Source organism: Heteronotia binoei, chromosome 14 (assembly GCF_032191835.1).
Source record: "Heteronotia binoei isolate CCM8104 ecotype False Entrance Well chromosome 14, APGP_CSIRO_Hbin_v1, whole genome shotgun sequence".
NCBI lineage: Eukaryota > Metazoa > Chordata > Lepidosauria > Squamata > Gekkonidae > Heteronotia > Heteronotia binoei.
The window spans coordinates 61,143,109-61,165,091 of record NC_083236.1 but is presented as its reverse complement, the minus strand read 5'-3'; the positions used below and the strand labels follow the sequence as shown (position 1 = coordinate 61,165,091).

General features: G+C 46.8%; 1 protein-coding gene across 1 annotated transcript in view; it reads right to left on the bottom strand.

Moving 5' to 3' along the window:
* Positions 1–21,983, bottom strand: part of LPCAT2 (lysophosphatidylcholine acyltransferase 2) — a 71,191-nt gene that overhangs the window by 16,694 nt on the left and 32,514 nt on the right. Inside the window, exons 6-11 of the mRNA XM_060253779.1 lie at positions 21,771–21,829; positions 19,616–19,650; positions 10,609–10,663; positions 9,282–9,364; positions 5,771–5,896; positions 1,316–1,469 (exon numbers count right to left, since the gene is read on the bottom strand). Coding sequence (XP_060109762.1) covers positions 1,316–1,469; positions 5,771–5,896; positions 9,282–9,364; positions 10,609–10,663; positions 19,616–19,650; positions 21,771–21,829 — 512 coding nt within the window. The remainder of the gene's footprint in view (positions 1–1,315; positions 1,470–5,770; positions 5,897–9,281; positions 9,365–10,608; positions 10,664–19,615; positions 19,651–21,770; positions 21,830–21,983) is intronic.

The following is a 21,983-nucleotide window of genomic DNA, read 5'->3' as shown; positions in this document are numbered from 1 at the left end:
GAGAGCCAGTCTGGTGTAATGGTTAAGCGGGCAGACTCTTATCTGGGAGAACCGGGATTGATTCCCCCCTCCTCCACGTGCAGCTGCTGGAATGGCCTTGGGTCAGCCTTTAAAGCCCTATATGGCCGAGGACCTGCCTACCTGAAGGACCGTCTCTCCCCATACGAGCCCCAAAGAGCACTGAGCTCAGCAGGGAAGAGCAAGCTGACTGTCCCTGGGCCAAGGGAGGCAAAATCACAGAGCACACGAGCACGGGCCTTTTCCGTGGCAGCCCCGTGCCTGTGGAATCAACTCCCAGAGGAGGTGCGGGCCCTGCGAAGCTTAGACCAATTCCGCAGGGCCTGCAAGACCATCCTCTTTAGGCAGGCCTTCCCAGACTGCTGACAGAGGATGGCTGAATGGAAGATTTAACAAAACGACCCTCTAACGATCTTTACCATTATTTAAATAGGCAATGGATAAATAGCGCCGGAACAGCTTTGCGGCTGTTAAGCCACAGATTACAGATTATGTATGCTGCATCAGTTTAAGATATGTATTAATTATGTATATTTAATGTTGTTTTATAATTTTATTGCTGTTTTAATCATTGTATTTGTATAATGTTTTATCGAATGTTGTTAGCCGCCCTGAGCCTGCCTAGGCGGGGAGGGCGGGATACAAATAAAATTTAATAATAATAATAATAAAAGAGCTCTCTTATCTGGGAGAACCGGGTTTGATTCCCCCCTCCTCCACTTGCAGCTGCTGGAATGGCCTTGGGTCAGCCAGAGCTCTCTTATCTGGGAGAACCGGGTTTGATTCCCCACTCCTCCACTTGCACCTGCTGGAATGGCCTTGGGTCAGCCAGAGCTCTCTTTTCTGGGGGAGCTGGGTTTGATTCCCCACTCCTCCACTTGCAGCTGCCGGAATGGCCTTGGGTCAGCCATAGCTCTCATAGGAGTCGTCCTTGAAAGGGCAGCTTTTGGGAGAGCTCTCTCAACCCCACCTACCTCACAGGGTGTCTGTTGTGGGGAAGGTAAAGGTAAAGGAGTTTGTGACCGCTCTGAAATTCTGAGGTTCAAAATACAGGGTGGGATATAAATCCAACATCTCCTTCTTCTTCTTAGCTTCTAAGATCTCACAAGATCAGACTAGCTGGGGTCACCCAGGTTAGGGCACTGCTTTTTGACCCATCCCTTATCCACTTACTAAGGTATGACCTTTCCCGTCACCTAGGCACCTGATTTTGGGACTGGGATTTTATTAAGCTTGAGCTTCACAGAACTGTAGTTTCATTTTCACCCGGAGGAGGGGAGTGGAGAAGAAATCTTACCCTGTCAAAGAGTGCAAAGAGTTCTTCGAGGACATCGGAGACCGGCAGTTTCAAGTGTCGGGCAAACTCGTCGATTCGGATCCTGCCCCCTTTCGAGGCGCTCGCGATCTCCGCAAACTGATCCAGCTGATCTCGGATACTGCCCCACTTGAGGCTAATGGGAAGGAGAAGCCCAAGGTTAGGTTTCTGCTGATGATAAAGCCAGACTGAGTTTTCCTCATGTGGACTAGAAACGCGCTCTGCGTTATCCAGATGCAGTCTCTCAAATATCAAAGTTTCTCATAGCTACCATGAGATCAACATTTTCACTCCAGTCGTATATGCCGTGAACTTGACCTTAAGTCATCTCTGTGGGAACCAGAAAAAGGTTTCCTCCCTAAAAAGTGTACGCTCAAGCTGAGATCAGTTTGGTGTAGTGGTTAAGTGTGCAGACTCTTATCTGGGAGAACCGGGTTTCATTCCCCACTCCTCCACTTGCACCTGCTGGAATGGCCTTGGGTCAGCCATAGCTCTGGCAGAGGTTGTCCTTGAAAGGGCAGCTGCTGCAAGAGTCCTCTCAGCCCCACCCACCTCACAGGGTGTCTGTCGTGGGGGAGGAAGGTAAAGGAGATTGTGAGCCGCTCTGAGACTCTGAGATTCAGAGTGGAGGGCAGGATATAAATCTAATATCATCATCACCACCACCACCTACACACTAAATAATGCACTTTCAATGCACTTTCCAACTGGATTTCACTGGATGAACTGGCAAAAATCCAGCGGGAAAGTCCACTGAAAGTGCACTATTTAATGTGTGCGATCACAGCCACAGACTCATTCTGATAAGGGTGAAAAACCTCTATCTTGCCTGTTCATTTGCAGACTACGAAGAAGAGTTCACAACCTTGCATTCAGAAGGCTAGCACATTGGGAGAACATTCTCCTTGGCACGCTAGTTTTCCAAAGGCAGGGATTGAAAATGCAATTTACAGTCAAAGCAATCTACACCATAACTTTATTTCAGAAGAGGGGTTTACTAACTCAGAGAGCATCCAGTTCAGCACTGAATATTATTGTATTACCAAATAATCCACCAGATTATTCAAAGCCTTGCGCAGCCTGGGACCGGGATACCTGCGGGACCGTCTCTCCTCATATGAGCCCCGGAGGTCGCTACGATTGGCCGGCCAACACCTTCTGACCATCCCCGGCCCAAAGGACATCCGGCTTGCCTCGACCCGGGCCAGGGCTTTTCGGCACTGGCCCCGGCCTGGTGGAATCAGCTCCCAGTGGAGGTTCGGGCCCTCCAGGATTTGTTACCATTCCGGAGGGCCTGTAAGACGGAGCTGTTCCATCGGGCCTACGGCTGAGGCAGATGGGCGTCCTATCATTTAAATGGGGCCCCCTGCACCGACTGTGTTGTACTGATTTTTTGAAACCGAGATAGCCGGGATTTGAACATCTAGGTTGGGACCAGCAAGCCGAATCGATCTGTTAATACCATCTTTGCCGCCCTACCGAATTGTGAGTTGCGACGTAACTGTTTTTAATTTTAAACTGTTGTAACTGTTTTAATTGTTCGTTGTTTTAAATTGATTCGTTTTTAACGTGCTGGAAGCCATCCTGAGCCCACTGTGGGAAAGGGCGGCCTATAAATCTACAAAAATAAATACATAAATAAGATTAGACTGTCTGTCTGAACAGTACTAAGTGACGTGAAAATCCCCGTGTCTTTATTCATGTATGTTCCCAACCATTCGTTTCTCAAGCAGGGGTGTGTCTTTTTAATAAACCTTGAGTGCATGGGTAAAGGGAGTTTAACCCCACCTCTGTTTCTATGGTGCGTTACCACAAAGGATTTCTCTCCCAACCTGACTCTGATATTGAGAGTGAGCCAAGCTAATAGGAAAGAAATTAGAACACTGAAATGCAGCCAGATGAGGAAGGAAAGAAGATTTAGTTCCCCTCACCCACATACTCACTGTTTTAATTGTTCATTGTTTTAAATTGATTTGATTGTTTTAACGTGTTGGAAGCCGCCCTGAGTTCACTATGGGAAAAAGCGGCCTATAAATTTACATACATACATACATAAATAAATAATAAGAAAGAAAGAGAGAAAGAAAGAGAGAAAGAAAGAGAGAAAGAAAGAGAGAAAGAAAGAGAGAAAGAAAGAGAGAAAGAAAGAGAGAAAGAAAGAAAGAAAGAAAGAAAGAAAGAAAGAAAGAAAGAAAGAAAGAAAGAAAGAAAGAAAGAAAGAAAGAAAGAAAGAAAGATTACATGGTCTGTCTGAACAGTACTGAGCGACGTAAAAATCCCTGCGTCTTTTTTCTTGTATGTTCCCAACCATTCGTTTCTCAAGCAGGGGTGTGTCTTTTTAATAAACCTTGAGTGCATGGGTAAAGGGAGTTTAACCCCGCCTCTGTTTCCATGGTGCGTTACCACAAAGGATTTCTCTCCCAACCTGACTCTGATATTGGGAACGAGCCAAGCTAATAGGAAAGAAATTAGAATACTGAAATGCAGCCAGATGAGGAAGGAAAGAAGATTTAGTTCCCCTCACCCACATACTCACTTTTCATCTGATAAAAATACATCAGTTTGGTGTAGTGGTTAAGTGTGCGGACTCTTATCTGGGAGAACCGGGTTTGATTTCCCACTCCTCCACTTGCACCTGCTAGCATGGCCTTGGGTCAGCCATAGCTCTGGCAGAGGTTGTCCTTGAAAGGGCAGCTGCTGTGAGAGCCCTCTCAGCCCCACCCACCTCACAGGGTGTCTGTTGTGGGGGAGGAAGGGAAAGGAGATTGTGAGCTGTTCTGAGACTCTTCGGAGTGGAGGGCAGGATATAAATCCAATATCTTATGTTATCGATAGTCTGCCTTTTCTCTTTGAGACTCACGGTGGATCACACACCGTAAATCATGGCAATCAATACAATAAAACACCTGCGAAGTAATCAGGTTAGGATTACAGAAATTTAAAACAAACCATAACAATGACAAAAAGGTGGCATTACAAAGGGAGCTCACAACGTAGTGAGATGGATCCAGGTGGGTAGCCATGTTGGTCTGAAGCGGCAGAAAGAAGTTGGGAGCCCAGAGGTACCTTTAAGGCCAACACAGTTTAATTCTGGGTATGTGCAGGCCTTTTTTGTAGCAGGGACTCCTTTGCATATTAGGCCACACACCCCGGATGTAGCCAATCCTCCAAGAGCTTACAGGGCTCTTCCTACAGGGCTTCCTGTAAGCTCCAGGAGGATTGGCTACATCGGGGCAGGAGGGTGTGGCCTAATATGCAAAGCAGTTCCTGCTACAAAGAAAGCCCTCTGCTTTCGCAAGAAGAAGAAGATGATATTGGATCTATATCCCACCCTCCACTCCGAAGAGTCTCAGAGCGGCTCACAATCTCCTTTATCTTCCTCCCCCACAACAGACGCCCTGTGAGGTGGGTGGGGCTGGAGAGGGCTCTCCCAGCAGCTGCCCTTTCAAAGACAACCTCTGCCAGAGCTATTTCTGACCCAAGGCCATCCCAGCAGGTGCAAGTGGGGGAGCGGGGAATTAAACCCGGTTCTCCCAGATAAGAGTCCGTACACTTCACCACTACCCAAACTGGCTCTCCCAGTTTGCACATTTCTTCATGCACATTTCTTCAAGCACATGTAAGTTTATACCCAGAGTAAAACTTTGCTGGTCTTAAAGGTGTCACTGGACTCAAACAACATAGTGAGAGTGAGATAATGCACGTGGCAAGTATATATAGAGATACATAGCAGTCTAGCCCACAGTCCCATTCTCTTTATGAGAGCTACATTTTCAACTGCTGCACTAAAATATAGCCCTGCATCCTTTATACCTGGAGATCTCCCGCTATTATAACTGATTTCCAAGATCAGCTTCCCCAGAGCAAAATGGCTGCTTTGGAGGGCGGGGTCTATGGTATTCTACCCTGCTGAGGTCTCTCCCCCGATCCCACCCACCCTAGGTTCCACCCCCAAATTCTCAGGTATTTTCCAATCCAGAACCGGCAACCCTATTTTTAAGAGCGCCTTCCTCAACTATTCTATTTTTCATAAGTTTGCGGAATGGCAGACCGTGGCTCTGAGTGCGAATCCTGCACACAGATCCCTCCTGTCTTTCCGAGTTTGGCCTTCTGATAAGTCCTATGCAGGGATGGAATTCTAGCCGGTGCTCCTTTGAATATTAGGCCACACATCCTTGATGTAGCCAATCCTCCAAGAACTTGCAAAAAAAAGAGCCCTGTAAGCTCTTGGAGGATTGGCTTCATCAGGGGTGTGTGGCCTAATATTCAAAGGAGCTCCGGCTAGAATTCCACCCTTGGTCCTATGTACCTCCCCCCACCCCCTTTTTTTTTTGTCACACTCACATTCAATGACATTCCTGCAGGCTTTGCAAAAGCGTGAGCCGCACATCGGGCCGTTTGCATGGACGGGGCCTCTGCCGAGACCAAACCACTTACTTCAGTTTCTTGCTGATCTTGGTGAACTCCACCAAACCGGCTTCCATCGGCAAGGTCAGCTGCCCTGCTGAGATCATCAGACGACAATCTTCGTACGTGTGGTCTGTAACGGGCACATCCAAAGCGCTGCAATTTTAAAAGGGGGAGGGGGGGAAGACAAGTGCGATTTTGGGCTGTATCAACAGAAGCAGGGCTTTTTTGCAGCAGGAACTCCTTTGCATATTAGGCCACGCCCCCTGATGTAGCCTATTGTCCTGGAGTTTGCAGTAGGCCCTGTACAAAGAGCCCTGTAAGCTCATGGAGGATTGGCTACATCAGGGATGTGTGGCCTAATATGCAAAGGAGTTTCTGCTACAAAAAAAAAGCCCTGGACAGAAGCAGGGGTTGTTTTGTAAAAAAATAGGTGGCAGAGCTCATTAGCATAACTTATTAGCATATGCCACCGCCACACACCAGCCAAAAGCAACCTGACGCAAGGAAGCAGAGCCCTGGGTGAGTGAGGCCTGCTTGGGCTGGCTAGAGATCCAGTCAGTCCAAGCAGGCCTCACTCGCCTGGGGCTCTCCTGGGCCACCCCCTCCCCAGTCAAAATGCCAGCAAGCCACCCGCTGCACAAAAACACATAAGGAATGGAGAAAGGGTGGTGTGGTCTTCTCCAGGGGTCAATGAGGGCTGCTGGGAGTGTGGCAAAGTCCCTGGTGGCTGACTGGCTGCCCGCTCTCCTAATCCAGGGACCGTTAAGCAAGTGCACCTACTATTCAATGGACAAGGTAGGTGGGGAGGAGGAGAGGGAACCTTAAGAAAGGTTCAGGAGCTGTGCTCCTGTGAGCTCCTACGGAATCTGAGGCCTAGACAGAAGTCTAGTGTCCAAATAACGGGAAGTGATGGTATCACTCCAGTTAGGCCTCACCTAGACTACTGTGTTCAGTTTGGGGCACCACAGTTTCAGAAGGATGCAGACAAGTTGGAACATGTCCCAAAGAGGGCAACGAAGACAGTGAGAAATCTGGAGACCAAGTCATCTTGGAGAGCCAGTTTGGTGTAGTGGTTAAGAGTTTGGACTCTTATCTGGGAGAACCGGGTTTGATTCCCCACTCCTCCAGTTGCACCTGCTGGAATGGCCTTGGGTCAGCCATAGCTCTGGCAGAGGTTGTCCTTGAAAGGGCAGCTGCTGTGAGAACCCTCTCCAGCCCCACCCACCTCACAGGGTGTCTGTTGTGGGGGAGGAAGGTAAAGGAGATTGTGAGCCGCTCTGAGACTCTTCGGAGTGGAGGGCGGGATACAAATCCAATATCATCATCATCATCATCATCTTCTTCTTCAAGAGGAAAGGTTGAAGGAGCTGGGTGTGTTTAGCCAAAGTGTAACTGATGCGTTAGAATAAATCCAGGTGGGCAGCCATGTCCGTCTGAAGCAACAGGACAAAATTAGAGTCCCATGGTACCTTTAAGACCAATAAATTTGTGTTCTCTTCTGAGCTTCCCAGGCCCAGATATATATTTTTAAAGAAATTTTTCCCCTTTAAAAAATGACGAAATTTTTAACTTCACCAATTTGAAATTTGACAGTCAGGTTCAATAGAGCAGAGCTTGCCCTTTCCAGCAAGCCTAATTTCGCTGGTTTCTGAGCCTCCAAAGCCAAGATATTTATCAAAAAAGTCTTCAAAAATTCCAAAATGGCGGCCGCGATTTTTTCCCCTTTAAAAATTTGTTTTCCCCTTTTAAAGTCACCCCAGGAGCCCACCAGTAATGTAGTCAATAGTTCTTGTCCTCTTACCCTTTTTCCCGTCGATTCTGTCAATTTTTAAAGTCCCAAATCTTTTTAAAACAATGTTTTAAATTGGACCTCCCAGCAATGGCTGCCGATGTTTCTCTATGATGTAGAGTAGGCTTTTTCCTTTACTGCTTCCTGTCTCTGTCAGCTTCAACTTTCATGGAAATCCCACGATACTTGATGCACTTCCTGTCTTGCTCAGAAGAGTTGCAGAACTGTTCCAGTATATTCCAATGCAATGTGGGCTGTTTACTTTTCACAAACCGCAAACCGCAATTAGACAAAACTATGTTTTCTTTTCAAATTTTAGCAGTTTTTAACACTGTCTTTTGTATTAAAACAGTCCAAACTTCTCAATTTCTTTCTTCTAATTGCAAACTTTATATTTTCCCCTTCTTCCCGCCTTTAATATGTCCCTTTAATCTGTAAATAGCTCCGGAGTGAAAAAAGAGCTTCTGTACCTTTTTTTCTTCACTTATCCAAGTTCCACTGGTCTTCCAAAACTTTAGTTGTTTAAAATTGTCCCAGAAGGTTAGGATCCTGACGAGCTTATGCCAAATCAATGACTCTGAAAGATCATACAGACGATAACTATGCAAACGTCTGAGACCCCTCAAAGCCTCAAAGGAACCCCCTACAGGGCTCCTTTTCAGCCAAGGTAAATCTCTTCCAAAGTTTTAAGTGCAAGTCTTGGACCTTTCTCTCACTGAGAAAGGTAGGCAGTGGGCTTTGATTTGCCCTCCACTACCCCGAACAAGACCTTCAGCTTGCTCCCGATGTGAGAGACAACTCAGCTCGCCATTTTCCTCCCCGGAAGTCCTTTCCCCGGAAGTCCTTTCCCCAATATCATCTTCTTCATCATCATCATCATCATCATCTTCTTCTTCTTCAAGAGGAAAGGTTGAAGGAGCTGGGTGTGTTTAGCCAAAGTGTAACTGATGCGTTAGAATAAATCCAGGTGGGCAGCCATGTCCGTCTGAAGCAACAGGACAAAATTAGAGTCCCATGGTACCTTTAAGACCAATAAATTTGTATTCAGGGTATGAGCTTCTGTGTGCACAAATGGTTCATTGGACAGTCTGACAAACTGTGCATGCACACAAAAGCTCACACCCTGAATAAAATTTTGTTGGTCTTAATGGTGCCATTGGACTCTGTTCTAATGCATTAGAACTCTGTTCTAATGCATTAGAATCTATCCACCTTTTGTTTGGTGTAGTGGTTAAGTGTGCAGACTCTTATCTGGAAGAACCGGGTTGGATTCCCCACCCCTCTACTTCCAGCTGCTGGAATGGCCTTGGTCAGCCATAGCTTTCACAGGAGTTGTCCTTGAAACGGCAGCTGCTGTAAAAAGCTCTCTCAGCCCCACCTACCTCACAGGGTGTCTGTTGTGGGGGTGGGGGGAGGTAGAGAAGATTGTGACCGCTTTGAGACTCTGAGATTCAGAGTATAGGGTGGGATATAAATCCAATATCATCATCATCTTCTTTGTCTTCTCTACTGCACTTGTACAATGTACGAACCAATGCATTGGGGCTGATCTAACATTATTGGTCATGTATCAAAGCCAGTCACAACAATAATATTTTTTGCAACTCCGATATCATCATCATCTTCTTCGTCTTCTCTACTGCACTTGTACAATGTACGAACCAATGCATTGGGGCTGATCTAACATTATTGGTCATGTATCAAAGCCAGTCACAACAATAATATTTTTTGCAACTCCAAACTTCTTACCACGCCATTTTGCAGCGCACTCTGTTGGCAAAAAGAACTGGGGAATTCTTCTCTTCCCAGGTTGGAATATAGACAGGGAGAAACTGGAATGGGAAAAAGAAAAGAAGACCTGATGCAAAACCTTTTTAACCCGACACGTTTGGGTTTGCAGAAGTGGCACCACATAGACAGCTTGGGAGGGGGGGAAAGAAGTAAACCATCCAGGGAAGATAAACCAAGCAACCACTAGATGGAGCTAAAGGCCGCAACATTTCATCTTCATCCCCCATTTTCAAAACCTTCCACAAAAGGAAATGAATTCGGCTCTGCACTTGAAATGTATAGCTTGTGTTGGCTGCAGGTGCGTCCTTGAGGAATGAAAGAGAACAGCTTTCTTTTAAAGCTGGAAACATTGCTGCAATACCTCCTTTTGACCTTTGCAAGCCGCTTTCTGTATTTATAGTGTGGTGTGGCTTTTTTTTTTTGGTCTGCCTGGCTTCCCAGTTCTGTACGCCCAGTCCTGCTGCATTATTTATTGGAGATCTTTGCAGTGCATTTGAACTTTTAATATTTTGTAGTTTGCCTTGGGTCGTGACGAGAAAGGAAGGCTTTTTTTTAAAGGGGGAGGGAGAGAGGCAGGCAATTCAGGACAGAAATAAATGGAGCCCAGTGTGACGCGGCTCATTAAAGGAGGAAGGAAACGTAATCTATGTACCTCGCTTCCTTCCCTATCCACGCATACTGGGCTACAGAACTATTTCTAAAGTTTATATTCAGAGGCAGCGGCCAGCAACACAGGAAACGCTGATAGTCTCGGACAGATTATTCAAAGAAAGAAAGCAAAGCAAAAATCTCCAACAAATAAAGGAAAGGCAAGCACTCGCAACAAGCCAAGCTGAATTCTGCCCCCAAGCATGGTTCAGTTCAGAGAGCCAGTTTGGTGTAGTGGTTAAGTGTGGGGACTCTTATCTGGGAGAACCGGGTTTGATTCCCCACTCCTCCACTTGCAGCTGCTGGAATGGCCTTGGGTCAGCCATAGCTCTCTCGCAGAGTTGTCCTTGAAAGGGCAGCTTTTGGGAGAGCTCTCTCAGTTCGACCCACCTCACGGGGTTTCTGTTGTGGGGGAGGACGGTAAAGGAGATTGTGAACTGGTCTGAGACTCTGATTCAGGGAGAAGGGTGGGATATAAATCCTTCTTCCTCTTCTCCTCCTCCTTCTTCATTATATAAGCTCTCTTGCTACCCCCTCTGAGATTCATCCTGGGCCAAAACACGGTACTTTCAAAGAGATGACTGCAGTGTACAGTCTTCTTGACCAGGTTTAACAGCAAGATTTCTCCGGTGCTTACCTCCACTTCAACATTGGTGTAAAGTTGGCACAGCGTCAGAACTAAGGCCTCCAGGCTGGAAAAGAACATAAGAGAAGTCATGTTGGATCAGGCCGTGGCCCATCCAATCCAAAACCCAGGTGCAGCATCAGGAGATCCACCAGCAGGGCCAGAACTCCACAAGCCACCCCACTCTTGACTCCCCAAGTGCCAAAAAGACAGAGTGTTCAGTCTATACCTTTAGAATTTAGTCACTGATGGGCCTCTGCTCTTCATGTTTATCTAATCCCCTCTTCAAACTGTCTATGCTTGTAGCCACTTCCTGAGGGGGTGAATTCCCTTTATCTGTTCGAAAGATACTTTTCATAAACAAAAGGCTTTTGGTATGTTAGGTATGCAGAACATCAGCGGTCTCGCATTCTAGTGCACAGGGTTTTAATACATATCTCAGATCAAAAGTTATCAAGAGGGGGAAAAAAATCTTTAAAAAGTGGAATCCAACAGCAATCACATTCTGCATTCTAGCATTTAAAACACTCCACAGCCATCCTTAACAACAATGCTGTAAAGGAACAAAAGTTGAGTCTAGCAGTACCCAAATGAGCAACAAGAAATCCAGGCTGGATGTAAGTTTTGGGGATTCAAAGTTCCCTTCATCCGATACAGGTAAGAAACTTGTGTCTGGTGCAGCTTTTACTTTTAAAAGCTTATACTCTGGGAATCTCATTGGTTTTTATGGCGCTATTGGATTCTTGCTCTTCTATATGAGAGGCCATGTACCGTGTGCCTCAAACTGCCTTGTGGATTCAGAGTGGAGGCAATTTCCTGCTAAAAGCAGTCTGAACACCGCCAATTTCATTCCAAGTTCCTGTCCTCTGGACACGAGCAGGGAGCGGATGATTCCGGGAGCTACCGAGATGTGTCTGATTAAATTAAGGTGTGTTCATCAATATGACTTCATGAAATCAAAAGTGTATGAAGAAGGGACGTGACATTCTCCTGGAGATTCTGCTGAAATTTGTAGCAAGCCGGAAACTCTATCTAGGATGGCATCATTTCCTACCTCATCCTGGATTCCACGTTCCTTGCCTCTTCTCCCAACCCTATCTGACTCTTGAAAGTTGGTTTCCAGAGTACTACTGGACATGAATGGAGATAAACATGGCTACCTTCTAAAGCCCTCTCTCAACTCCAGACTATTAAAGGTGGGACCAAGAGTAGGGCCTCTCAGGCTTAATGAATACAGATTCTTCCCTCAGTTATCCCAGTCTCTCCTTTCATAAGAACATCAGAAAAACCCTGCCAGATCAGACCAGTGGTCCATCTAGTCCACCATCCTGTCTCACATAATGGCCAACCAGTTCCTCTGAAGATCCAACAACAGGGAGGAGAGGCCGAGGCCTTCACAAGAACATCAGAAGAGCCCTGCTGGATCAGACCAGTGGTCCATCTAGTCCAGCATCCTGTCTCACACAATGACCAACGCCTTCCTCTGGAGGACAACCAACAAGGCATGCAGGTCGAAGTCTTCATAAGAACATAAGAAGAGCCCTGCTGGGTCAGACAAATAGTCCATCTAGACCAGCATCCTGTCCCACACAGTGGGCAACCAATTCCTCTGGAGGGCTAAGAGAGGCCGAAGCCTTCCCCTGATATCTCCCACCTCTGAATATCAAGGCTCCCTTTAGCCACCACAGCTAAAAGTTCTGTTTAACCACCATGGCTATTGATAGACCTGTTCTCCATGAATCTACACTCTAATCCCCTTTGAAAGCTAGCTAAGCCTGTGACCATCACTAGATTTGTTGTTGTTTAGTCGCACAGTCGAGTCTGACTCTTTGCGACCCCATGGACGAAGTCACGCTAGGCCCTCTTGTCTTCCACCATCACTAGATCCCCTGATGTAAAGTCCACCTGCCCTTTTGTCATCTTTATTCATTCATTCAATTTTCTCCTGCTACTTTCTCCACCAGGCAGAGTCGGAAAAAGCTTCTCTCTTCCTCCTCTCAGGTTAAAAGTGCACACTTCTTGGAAGAGGAAACTCCTGTCAGGTGGGTGGAGTTGAGAGAGCTCTTACAGAAGCTGCCCTTTCAAGGACAACCTCTGCAAGAGCTATGGCTGACCCAAGGTCATTCCAGCAGCTGCAGGAGTGGGGAATCAAATCCAGTTCTCCCAGATAAGAGTCCTCACACTTGACCACTACACCAAACTGGCTCTCTTTAAGAAGACCACCGTAGATTTATACACCGCCTTTCTCTCTGAATCAGAGTCTCAGAGCGGCTCACAAAGGAGATTGTGAGCCGCTCTACCTCCTTTATCTTCCTCCACCACAACAGACACCCTGTCAGGTGGCCGGAGCTGAGAGAGCTCTCCCAGAAGCTGCCCCTTTCAAGGACAACCTCTGCGAGAGATATGGCTGATCCAAGGCCATTCCAGCAGGTGCAAGTGGAGGAGTGGGGAATCAAACCTGGTTCTCCCAGACAAGAGTTCACACACTTAACCACTACACCAAACTGGCTCTGCAAACCACAGGTGTACTAACTGCTATGCTGTGGACAGAATAAAAATAAATACATAAATAAACTCGCTGCTTACATCCCCCCAAGCCCTCCTAGGGGATAAAGCATATCTCCCCCCGCCCCCCGTTCAAGCCTAAATACTCAGTTCTTACATTATTTAAAGATGATCAGAACCTTAAAAAAAGAGCCTGGTCCTTGTCCCTAGGAAGCAAAAAGAGGAATTTGGCCTGAAGTGTAAATGCCAAGAGCAGAAGTCCGATTTAGGAAGGAAACCCGTGGCTGACCAGAGCGCGATTGTGACATACAGTTTGGGTAACCCAGCAGTTTTTGTCTGCAGCCTTCAAAAACCCTTCCTCGCTTAAATGCTTGATACACCCACTCCTTTAGGGTTTTAACTTCTTTTCAGACTACAGTTTGAGTTTCAAAATGCAAAGTGTTTCAGCCTGGCTGCAGCCTAAGCCGTGGGGTCCCAAGACTATCGTATTGATCCTGAACCGGCCAGTGCTCAGAGACCAGAGTGTCTTTTGCAAGACGACGCAATTGATCGTTTGCCTTTTCACTGCTTCTTTCAAGCCTGCAAGTTACTCGAGCATTACAACACCCTCTGCAAAAGCTACCGCTCCTTTTTTATCGATACGCTCAAAGGAAAACAGAGTTCCAAACGAAGCCAAAAGCCGGCACGGTGCAATATTTAAAGTGCCAAAGCAGGAAGAGGGAAACGGGGGTTCCAATTCCCACTCATTTCACAGTTTCTCAGCTTCACAGATTTTACAGGGTTGAGGGATAAGTATGTGGCAAAGGCCATTAGTGCCATGCAGGAAGAGTGGGACGGCTACTATTAATAATAGCATCAACATTCCAGTGTGCAGCAGTGATTAAAGTAATAACAATAATAATTATTGTATGGCCTTGTGTCTAGTAAAGCCAGGAGATCCTAAGACTGTCTGGCAGCCAGAAGTTTTAGCTCTTTCAGAGTTATGTACCATCAGGAGGCAAGCTAGACTTGCCAGTCTGCTGTAGTGGTTAAGTGCATGGACTCTTATCTGGGAGAACCGGGCTTGATTCCCTTATCTGGGAGAACCGGGTTTGATTCCCCACTCCTCCACTTGCTGCTGCTGGAATGGCCTTGGGGCAGCCAGAGCTCCCTTATCTGTAAGAACTGAGTTTGATTCCCCACTCCTCCACTTGCACCTGATGGAATGGCCTTGGGTCAGCCAGAGCTCTCTTATCTGGGAGAACCGGGTTTGATTCCCTTATCTGGGAGAACCGGGTTTGATTCCCCACTCCTCCACTTGCTGCTGCTGGAATGGCCTTGGGGCAGCCAGAGCTCCCTTATCTGGGAGAACCGGGTTTGATTCCCCACTCCTCCACTTGCACCTGCTGGAATGGCCTTGGGTCAGCCAGAGCTCTCTTATCTGGGAGAACCGGGTTTGATTCCCCACTCCTCCACTTGCACCTGCTGGAATGGCCTTGGGGCAGCCATAGCTCTCGTAGGCGTTGTCCTTGAAAGGGCAGCTGCTGCAAGATCCCTCTCAATCCCACCTTCCTCACAGGGTGTCTGTTGTGGGGCAGGGGGAAGGTAAAGGAGATTCTGAGACTCTGAGATTCAGAGTATAGAGCGGGATATAAATCCAAAATCAACTACTTCTTCTTTTAGGCAAGACATATTTTAGAGGTAATTTGCCATAGCTGCCTCTGCGGCACGACCCTGGTATTCTTTGGAGGTCGCCCTTGCAAATATTAGCCATGGCCAAGCCTGCTTAGTTGCCGAGGTATTGTGAAATTGGGCTAGCCTGGGCTATCCAGCTCAGGGTGGTAGTTAGAGTGTCAGATTAGGATCTGGGAGACCCAGGTTCGAGTTCCTACACATGCTCTGGAAGCTTGCTGGGTGACCATGGGCCGGTCACACACTCTCAGCCTAACCTGCTTCACAGGGTTGTTATGAGGATAAGGAGGAGCAGTAGAGAAAGGTGTGAGCAGTGTTGGGTCCTCACTGAGGAGAAAAGTTGTGGTATTAATAAAGTTGTGCGCGTGTTTGTGTTTTAAAAAGCTTACCATTTGCCTGTGGGAAAACCCCTGCCCTCAATAATTTGAGAAAAAAAATGGGAAGGAGGGAATAGTGTTGATGGTTCTACTGTCTTTACGACAGAGATCAGGGGAGATTCCTAGAGCATCATATGGAAAAGGCATCATATTCTCCTGTAACTCCACCCTCCCTGGCATGTCCCCTCCCCCCCAAAAAAAATATCCTGGCATTTAAGAACATAAGAGAAGCCATGTTGGATCAGGCCAATGGCCCATCCAGTCCAACACTCTGTGTCACAGAAGAACATAAGAGAAGCCATGTTGGATCAGGCCAGTGGCCCATCCAGTCCAACACTCTGTGTCACAGAAGAACATAAGAGAAGCCGTGTTGGATCAGGCCAATGGCCCATCCAGTCCAACACTCTGTGTCACAGAAGAACATAAGAGAAGCCATGTTGGATCAGGCCAGTGGCCCATCCAGTCCAACACTCTGTGTCACACAGTGGCCAATATGTGTGTGTGTGTGTGTGTATAGACACACAAACATACACACATATATATGGCACCTTCCTAATAATCCCCTCTTACAGCTGGCTATGCCGCCACCACCTCCTGTGGTGAATTCCACATGTTAATCACCCTTTGGGTGAAGAAGTACTTCCTTTTATCCATTTTAACCTGACTGCTCAGCAATTTCATTGAATGCCCACGAATTCTTGTATTGTGAGAAAGGGAAAAAAGTACTTCTTTCTCTACTTTATTCATCCCATGCATAATCTTGTAAACCTCTCTCATGTCACCCCGCAGTCGACGTTTCTCCAAGCTAAAGAGCCCCAAGCGTTTTAACCTTTCTTCATAGGGAAAGTGTTCCAAACCTTTAATCATTCTAGTTGCCCTTTTCTGGACTTTTTCCAATGCTATAATATCCTTTTTGAGGTGCGGTGACCAGAATTGTACACAGTATTTCAAATGAGACCGCACCATCGATTTATACAGGGGCATTATGATACTGGCTGATTTGTTTTCAATTCCTAATAATTCCCAGCATGACATTGGCCTTTTTTATTGCAATCGCACACTGTCTTGACATTTTCAGTGAGTTATCTATCACAACCCCAAGATCTCTCTCTTGGTCAGTCTTGCCAGTTCACACCCCATCAACTTGTATTTGTAGCTGGGATGTTGGCCCCAATGTGCATTACTTTGCACTTGGCCACACTGAACCGCATCTGCCACATTGACGCCCACTCACCCAGCCTCAACAGATTCCTTTGGAGTGCCTCACAATCCTCTCTGGTTCTTACCACCCTGAACAATTTAGTGTCATCTGCAAACTTGACCACTTCACTGCTTACTCTCAACTCCAGATCATTAATGAACAAGTTAAAGAGCATGGGACCCAGTACTGAGCCCTGCAGCACCCCACTGCTTACCGTCCTCCACTGCGAAGACTGCCCATTTATACTCACTCTCTGCTTCCTATTAATTAGCCAGTTTTTGATCCACAAGAGGACCTGTGCTTTTACTCCATGACTCTCGAGTTTACTAAGAAGCCTTTGATGAGGAATTTTATCAAATCTTTCTGGAAGTCGAGGTAAACAACATCTACTGGGTCCCCTTTGTCCACATGTTTGTTCACCCCCTCAAAGAACTGTAACAGGTTAGTGAGGCATGCTGAGTATTCCTCAATAACTTGTGTTCATCTATGTGCCTACTCATTTTTTCCTTGATAATGCTTTCTACCAACTTTCCTGGTATTGAAGTCAGACTGACTGGCCTGTAATTTCCCAGATCTCCTCTGGAACCCTTTTTAAAGATGGGGGTGACATTTGCTACCATCCAGTCCTCAGGAACGGAGGCAGATTTCAATGAAAGATTTCATATTTTTGCCAGGAGATCCACAAGTTCAACTTTGAGTTCTTTCAGAACTCTTGGATGTATGCCATCCGGACCTGGTGACTTATTAGTTTTAAATTCGTCTATCAGTTGTAGGACCTCCTCTCTTGTCACCTCAATCTGACTCAGGTCTTTCAACACCCCTTCCAAAATAAGTGGTTCTGGAGCAGGCAAACACTTCTCATCTTCCACAGTGAAGACAGAGGCAAAAAATGCATTCAGCTTCTCAGCCATTTCCCTATCCTCCTTCAGTAATCCTTTTACCCCTTGATCATCCAAGGGCCCCACTGCCTCCCTGGCTGGTTTCCTGCTTCTAATATATTTGAAGAAATTTTTATTGTTGGTCTTTATGTGTTTTTTGCAATATGCTCCTCATAGTCCCTTTTTGCCTGCCTGATCACAGCCTTGCATTTGATTTGCCACAGCCTGTGTTCCCTTTTATTAATCTCACTTGGACTAGCTTTCCACCGCTTAAAGGAGTCCTTCTTACCTTTTACAGCTTCCATTACTTTGTTTGTTAACCATGCAGGCCTTTTCCTATGCCTGTTTGTGCCTTTCCTAACTTGTGGTATATATTTTATCTGAGCTTCTAGGACTGTAGTTTTAAATAGCCTCCAAGCTTCCCCAAGGGTTTTGACTGTATTTACCTTTCCTTTCAGTTTCCTCTTCACATGCCTCCTCATCTCAGAGAATTTACCCCTTTTAAAGTTAAACGTGGTTGTGCTGGTCTTTTGGGGCAACTCCTTATTTATACAAATGGTGAAATCAATAACGTTATGGTCACTGCTCCCAAGTGGTGTGATTACTTTTACATCTCTCACCAAGCCTTAGGATCAAATCCAGGATCGCCCCACCCCTGGTAGGTTCTGTGACCATCTGCTCCATAGCAGTCATTGAGAGCATCTAGAAACTCAGTCTCTTACTCTCAACCTGAACACATATTGACCCAATCAATCTGCGGGTAGTTAAAATCACTTATTATGACAGTTTTTATGCTTAGCCGTTATCTTTAATCCTTCCATCATATTATAATAATCTTCTGGCTTTTGATTTGGTGGGCGATAACAAACTCCCATAGTTAAATTTCCTTTTGGGCCCTCTATTTTGACCCAAAGCATTTCTAGAAGGGAATCTAATTCTTTGACCTCAGTCTTATTGGACTGTATACCCTCTCTGACATACAGAGCCACCCCACCTCCAACCCTTCCCTCCCTATCCTTCCGATATAACTTATATCCAGGGATCAATGTGTCACACTGATTCTCCTCATTCCACCAAGTTTCTGAAATTCCCACAATGTCTATGTTTTTCCCCAACACTAAACATTCCAACTCACCAATATTCCAACTCACCAATTTTACCAGTGCAAGGCTGGGAACCTTACTGATCAACATTAACATCTCTTAAGGCAACTCTTAAGTCCTCACTGATTAATCTGCCAAAGCTCTAAATGGTCAATCCACAAAACAGACCCCCTACCTACATACTGCTGGAGTAACACACCCTGTCTGGACACTGGGGAGCTCCACATCACTCTAAGGATATACGGGTGCTCGTCTCCTTGCATGAGATGCCTCTAAGGATATATGGGTGTTCTTGCATGAGATGCCTCTCTTTGTCTTATCCTGGGAGCTGCCCTCTGTGTCCTCTCACTCTCTCCATGTGGCCTTCCATGGAGACACACATCTCCTCTACAAGTCTCTCCTGCAGACACGATGACTTCATAATTGCACACACAAGATCCCGGACAAGCTGGCCATTTATGATAGCAAAAGTACTCTAAGCTTCTCTTTCTCTTCTTTTGACTGCAACCTGAAAATGAACTGGATCTACTCGGAAAGATTCAAGTTTTTTTATTTTTTTTAAGAAGAAATAAAGGTAGCCCCCTGTGCAAGCACCAGTCGTTTCCGACTCTGGGGTGACATTGCATCACAATGTTTTTATGGCAGACTTTTTAATGGACTGGTTTGCCATTGCCTTCCCCAGTCATCTACGCTTTCCCCCCAGCAAGCTGGGTACTCATTTGACCGACCTCGGAAGGATGGAAGGCTGAGTCAACCCTGAGCCGGCTACCTGAACCCAGCTTCTGCTGGGATCGAACTCAGGTCTTGAGCAGAGAGCTCAGACTGCAGTACTGCAGCTTTACCACTCTGCGCCATCTTTTATCCAGGGATCCAGTTTGGTGTAGTGGTTAAGTGTGCGGACTCTTATCTGGGAGAACCGGGTTTGATTCCCCACTCCTCCACTTGCACCTGCTAGCATGGCCTTGGGTCAGCCATAGCTCTGGCAGAGGTTGTCCTTGAAAGGGCAGCTGCTGTGAGAGCCCTCTCCAGCCCCACCCACCTCACAGGGTGTCTGTTGTGGGGGAGGAAGGTAGAGGAGATTGTGAGCCGCTCTGAGACTCTTCGGAGTGGAGGGCGGGATATAAATCCAATATCTTCTTCTTCTTCTTCTTCTTCTTCTTTCTTGAAATATATATCTTGGGAGATTTATTTACCGCACTCAGTATCACGCTTCTATGCCTAATCACTGCCAACCTATTTGTGAACTGTGAGAAGCAGGTCAAGCATTAGGAGAGGGGAACTTACAAGGTGTTGCCTTGCCATGTCCACGTCACGGTATCCTAGAGGAAACGGAATACATTCTTGATTAGACAAGCTAAGAAAGTGTATATCTCCAGCTGAAGCAGGAAAAAAACAGCATCATCATTCACTAGACAAATGGTCACTGTTATGGATGGACAACTCTGGAACCAAAAGAAAACCCTTCTTCTGGTGGCTGGTTGGGAGCTAACTAGGAAAACTCGGCTGAGTCCAGACCAGCTGTCTCGAGTGCATGGGAGGCGTTCCAAATTGGGTGGGCTTTAAAAGGAGCAGCCAAATCCCCTCCACACGTTCCAACGCAAGGCACCCCTACCCCACCCGTGGGGTGCCTTGGTGCGATCAGACGGCTGTAGCGCACCATTCCATTGGCACAGTTTGGGTTTCTTTTTTTCCCCATACATTTTTAGTGGTCATGCGCAGAGTGGAAAAGCTGCAGTACTGCAGTCGGAGCCCTCTGCTCACGAGCTGAGTTTGATTCCAGCAGAAGCTGGGTTCAGGTAGCCAGCTCCAAGTTGACTCAGCCTTCCATCCTTCCGAGGTTGGTCAAATGAGTCCCCAGTTTGCTAGGGGGGAAAGTGTAGACAACTGGGGAAGGCAATGGCAAACCACCCCGTAAAAGTGTGCTGTGAAAACGTTGTGAAAGCAACATCACCCAAGAGTCGAAAACAACTGGTGCTTGCACCTTTACCTTTTTTAAATAATAATAATAATAATCATTTCCTTTACACGGTTTCAACCAAAAGCTACAAGGTTATTGGACTTGGGAAGGAAGAAGAAGAAGATGATATTGGATTTATATCCCGCCCTCCACTCCAAAGAGTCTCAGAGCGGCTCACAATGAACATATATGAACATATGAAGCTGCCTTCTACTGAATCAGACCTTTGGTCCATCAAAGTCAGTATTGTCTTCTCAGACTGGCAGCGGCTCTCCAGGGTCCCAAGCTGAGGTTTTTCACACCTATTTGCCTGGACCCTTTTTTGGAGATGCCGGGGATTGAACCTGGGACCTTCTGCTTCCCAAGCAGATGCTTTACCACAATCTCTTTTGCCTTCCTCCCCCCACCCCACAACAGACACCCTGTGAGGTGGATGGGGCTGAGAGGGCTCTCATAGCACTGTCCTTTCAAGGACAACCTCTGCCAGAGCTATGGCTGACCCAAGGCCATTCCAGCAGGTGCAAGTGGAGGAGTGGGGAATCAAACCCAGTTCTCCCAGATAAGAGTCCGCACGTTTAACCACTACACCAAACTGGCTCTCCAAACTGGAGGAAATTGGTAGAGTGATAGGCCTGTTTTGATAAGTAAAATGATGTGAGAAAGAACAGCCAGATGCCCCTTTGCAGACAATGGTCTTCAGTTCAAACAGGAGCTAGCGCTGAAAATCTGCTCTTTAGACCAATGACTCCCAACCTTTTTGGCACCAAAGACCAGTTTCGTGGAAGACAATTTTTTCATGGACCAGGGGCAGGCAGTGCCACCCCAGGCTGCCCCCCCGCCCACCATGAGGTTTTTTAAATGGGGGGGGGGAGACTGGGACTGTTTCTGCCTCCCTCTCCCATTTAAAGACCCCCACTGATCAGCTGATCGGTAGAGGTCTATAAATGAGGGGTATGCAAAAGTCACAGCTGTGTTGCTCCTTCTGCTGGCCCGGGACCTGGGCGGACAAAAGAGATGGTGTGGCCTCGCTCCAAGGCTGCCTCCCCTGCAAGAGAAGGCAGCCTTGGAGCAAAGCTGTGCTACCTCTTTAGTCCGGGGCTGCTCTGCGACCCGGTTGCTAGCAGGCCACGGACCGGTATTGGTCCGTGGCCCAGTGGTTGAGGACCCCTGCTTTAGACCACAGCCTCTTCCCAGTTTTCTTTTACGGCAGGCTCATGGGGCAGTTGGAGCTGGCGACCCGAACAGAGCGAGAACAAGTCTGCTAGACAGGCTTCTGTCAGCTAGTCCATCCCTTGTAAAATTCAGCGTCAAGCCAAGACTAGGCCGCTACCACGACAGGCAAAACTTTCAGATTGAGTCCAACGGCAGAGAAGCATTTTTCAAGCTGCTTTAGGCGGACTGGAGGTTCTGCTAAGAATGCCACAAGATGAAATGGCCATTAAGTGATCACTTTAATTGGAAAAAAAAATCTGAAAAACATACCTGCTTGTTTGGGTATCGGATCACCACCGGCTGAACTGGAACTCCTGGGATGAAGGCGCCTAGAAATACAAGGGGTGTTTTTTTGTTAAAGCGGACAGGCAAACCATGATGGGGAGAAGTTACCTGGACCATTCCTGGAGAACCAATCTATCACACAGTATGAGTTAATTTTAGCATTCTCAACTAAATTATTTGAAAACGAATCGGAACGAC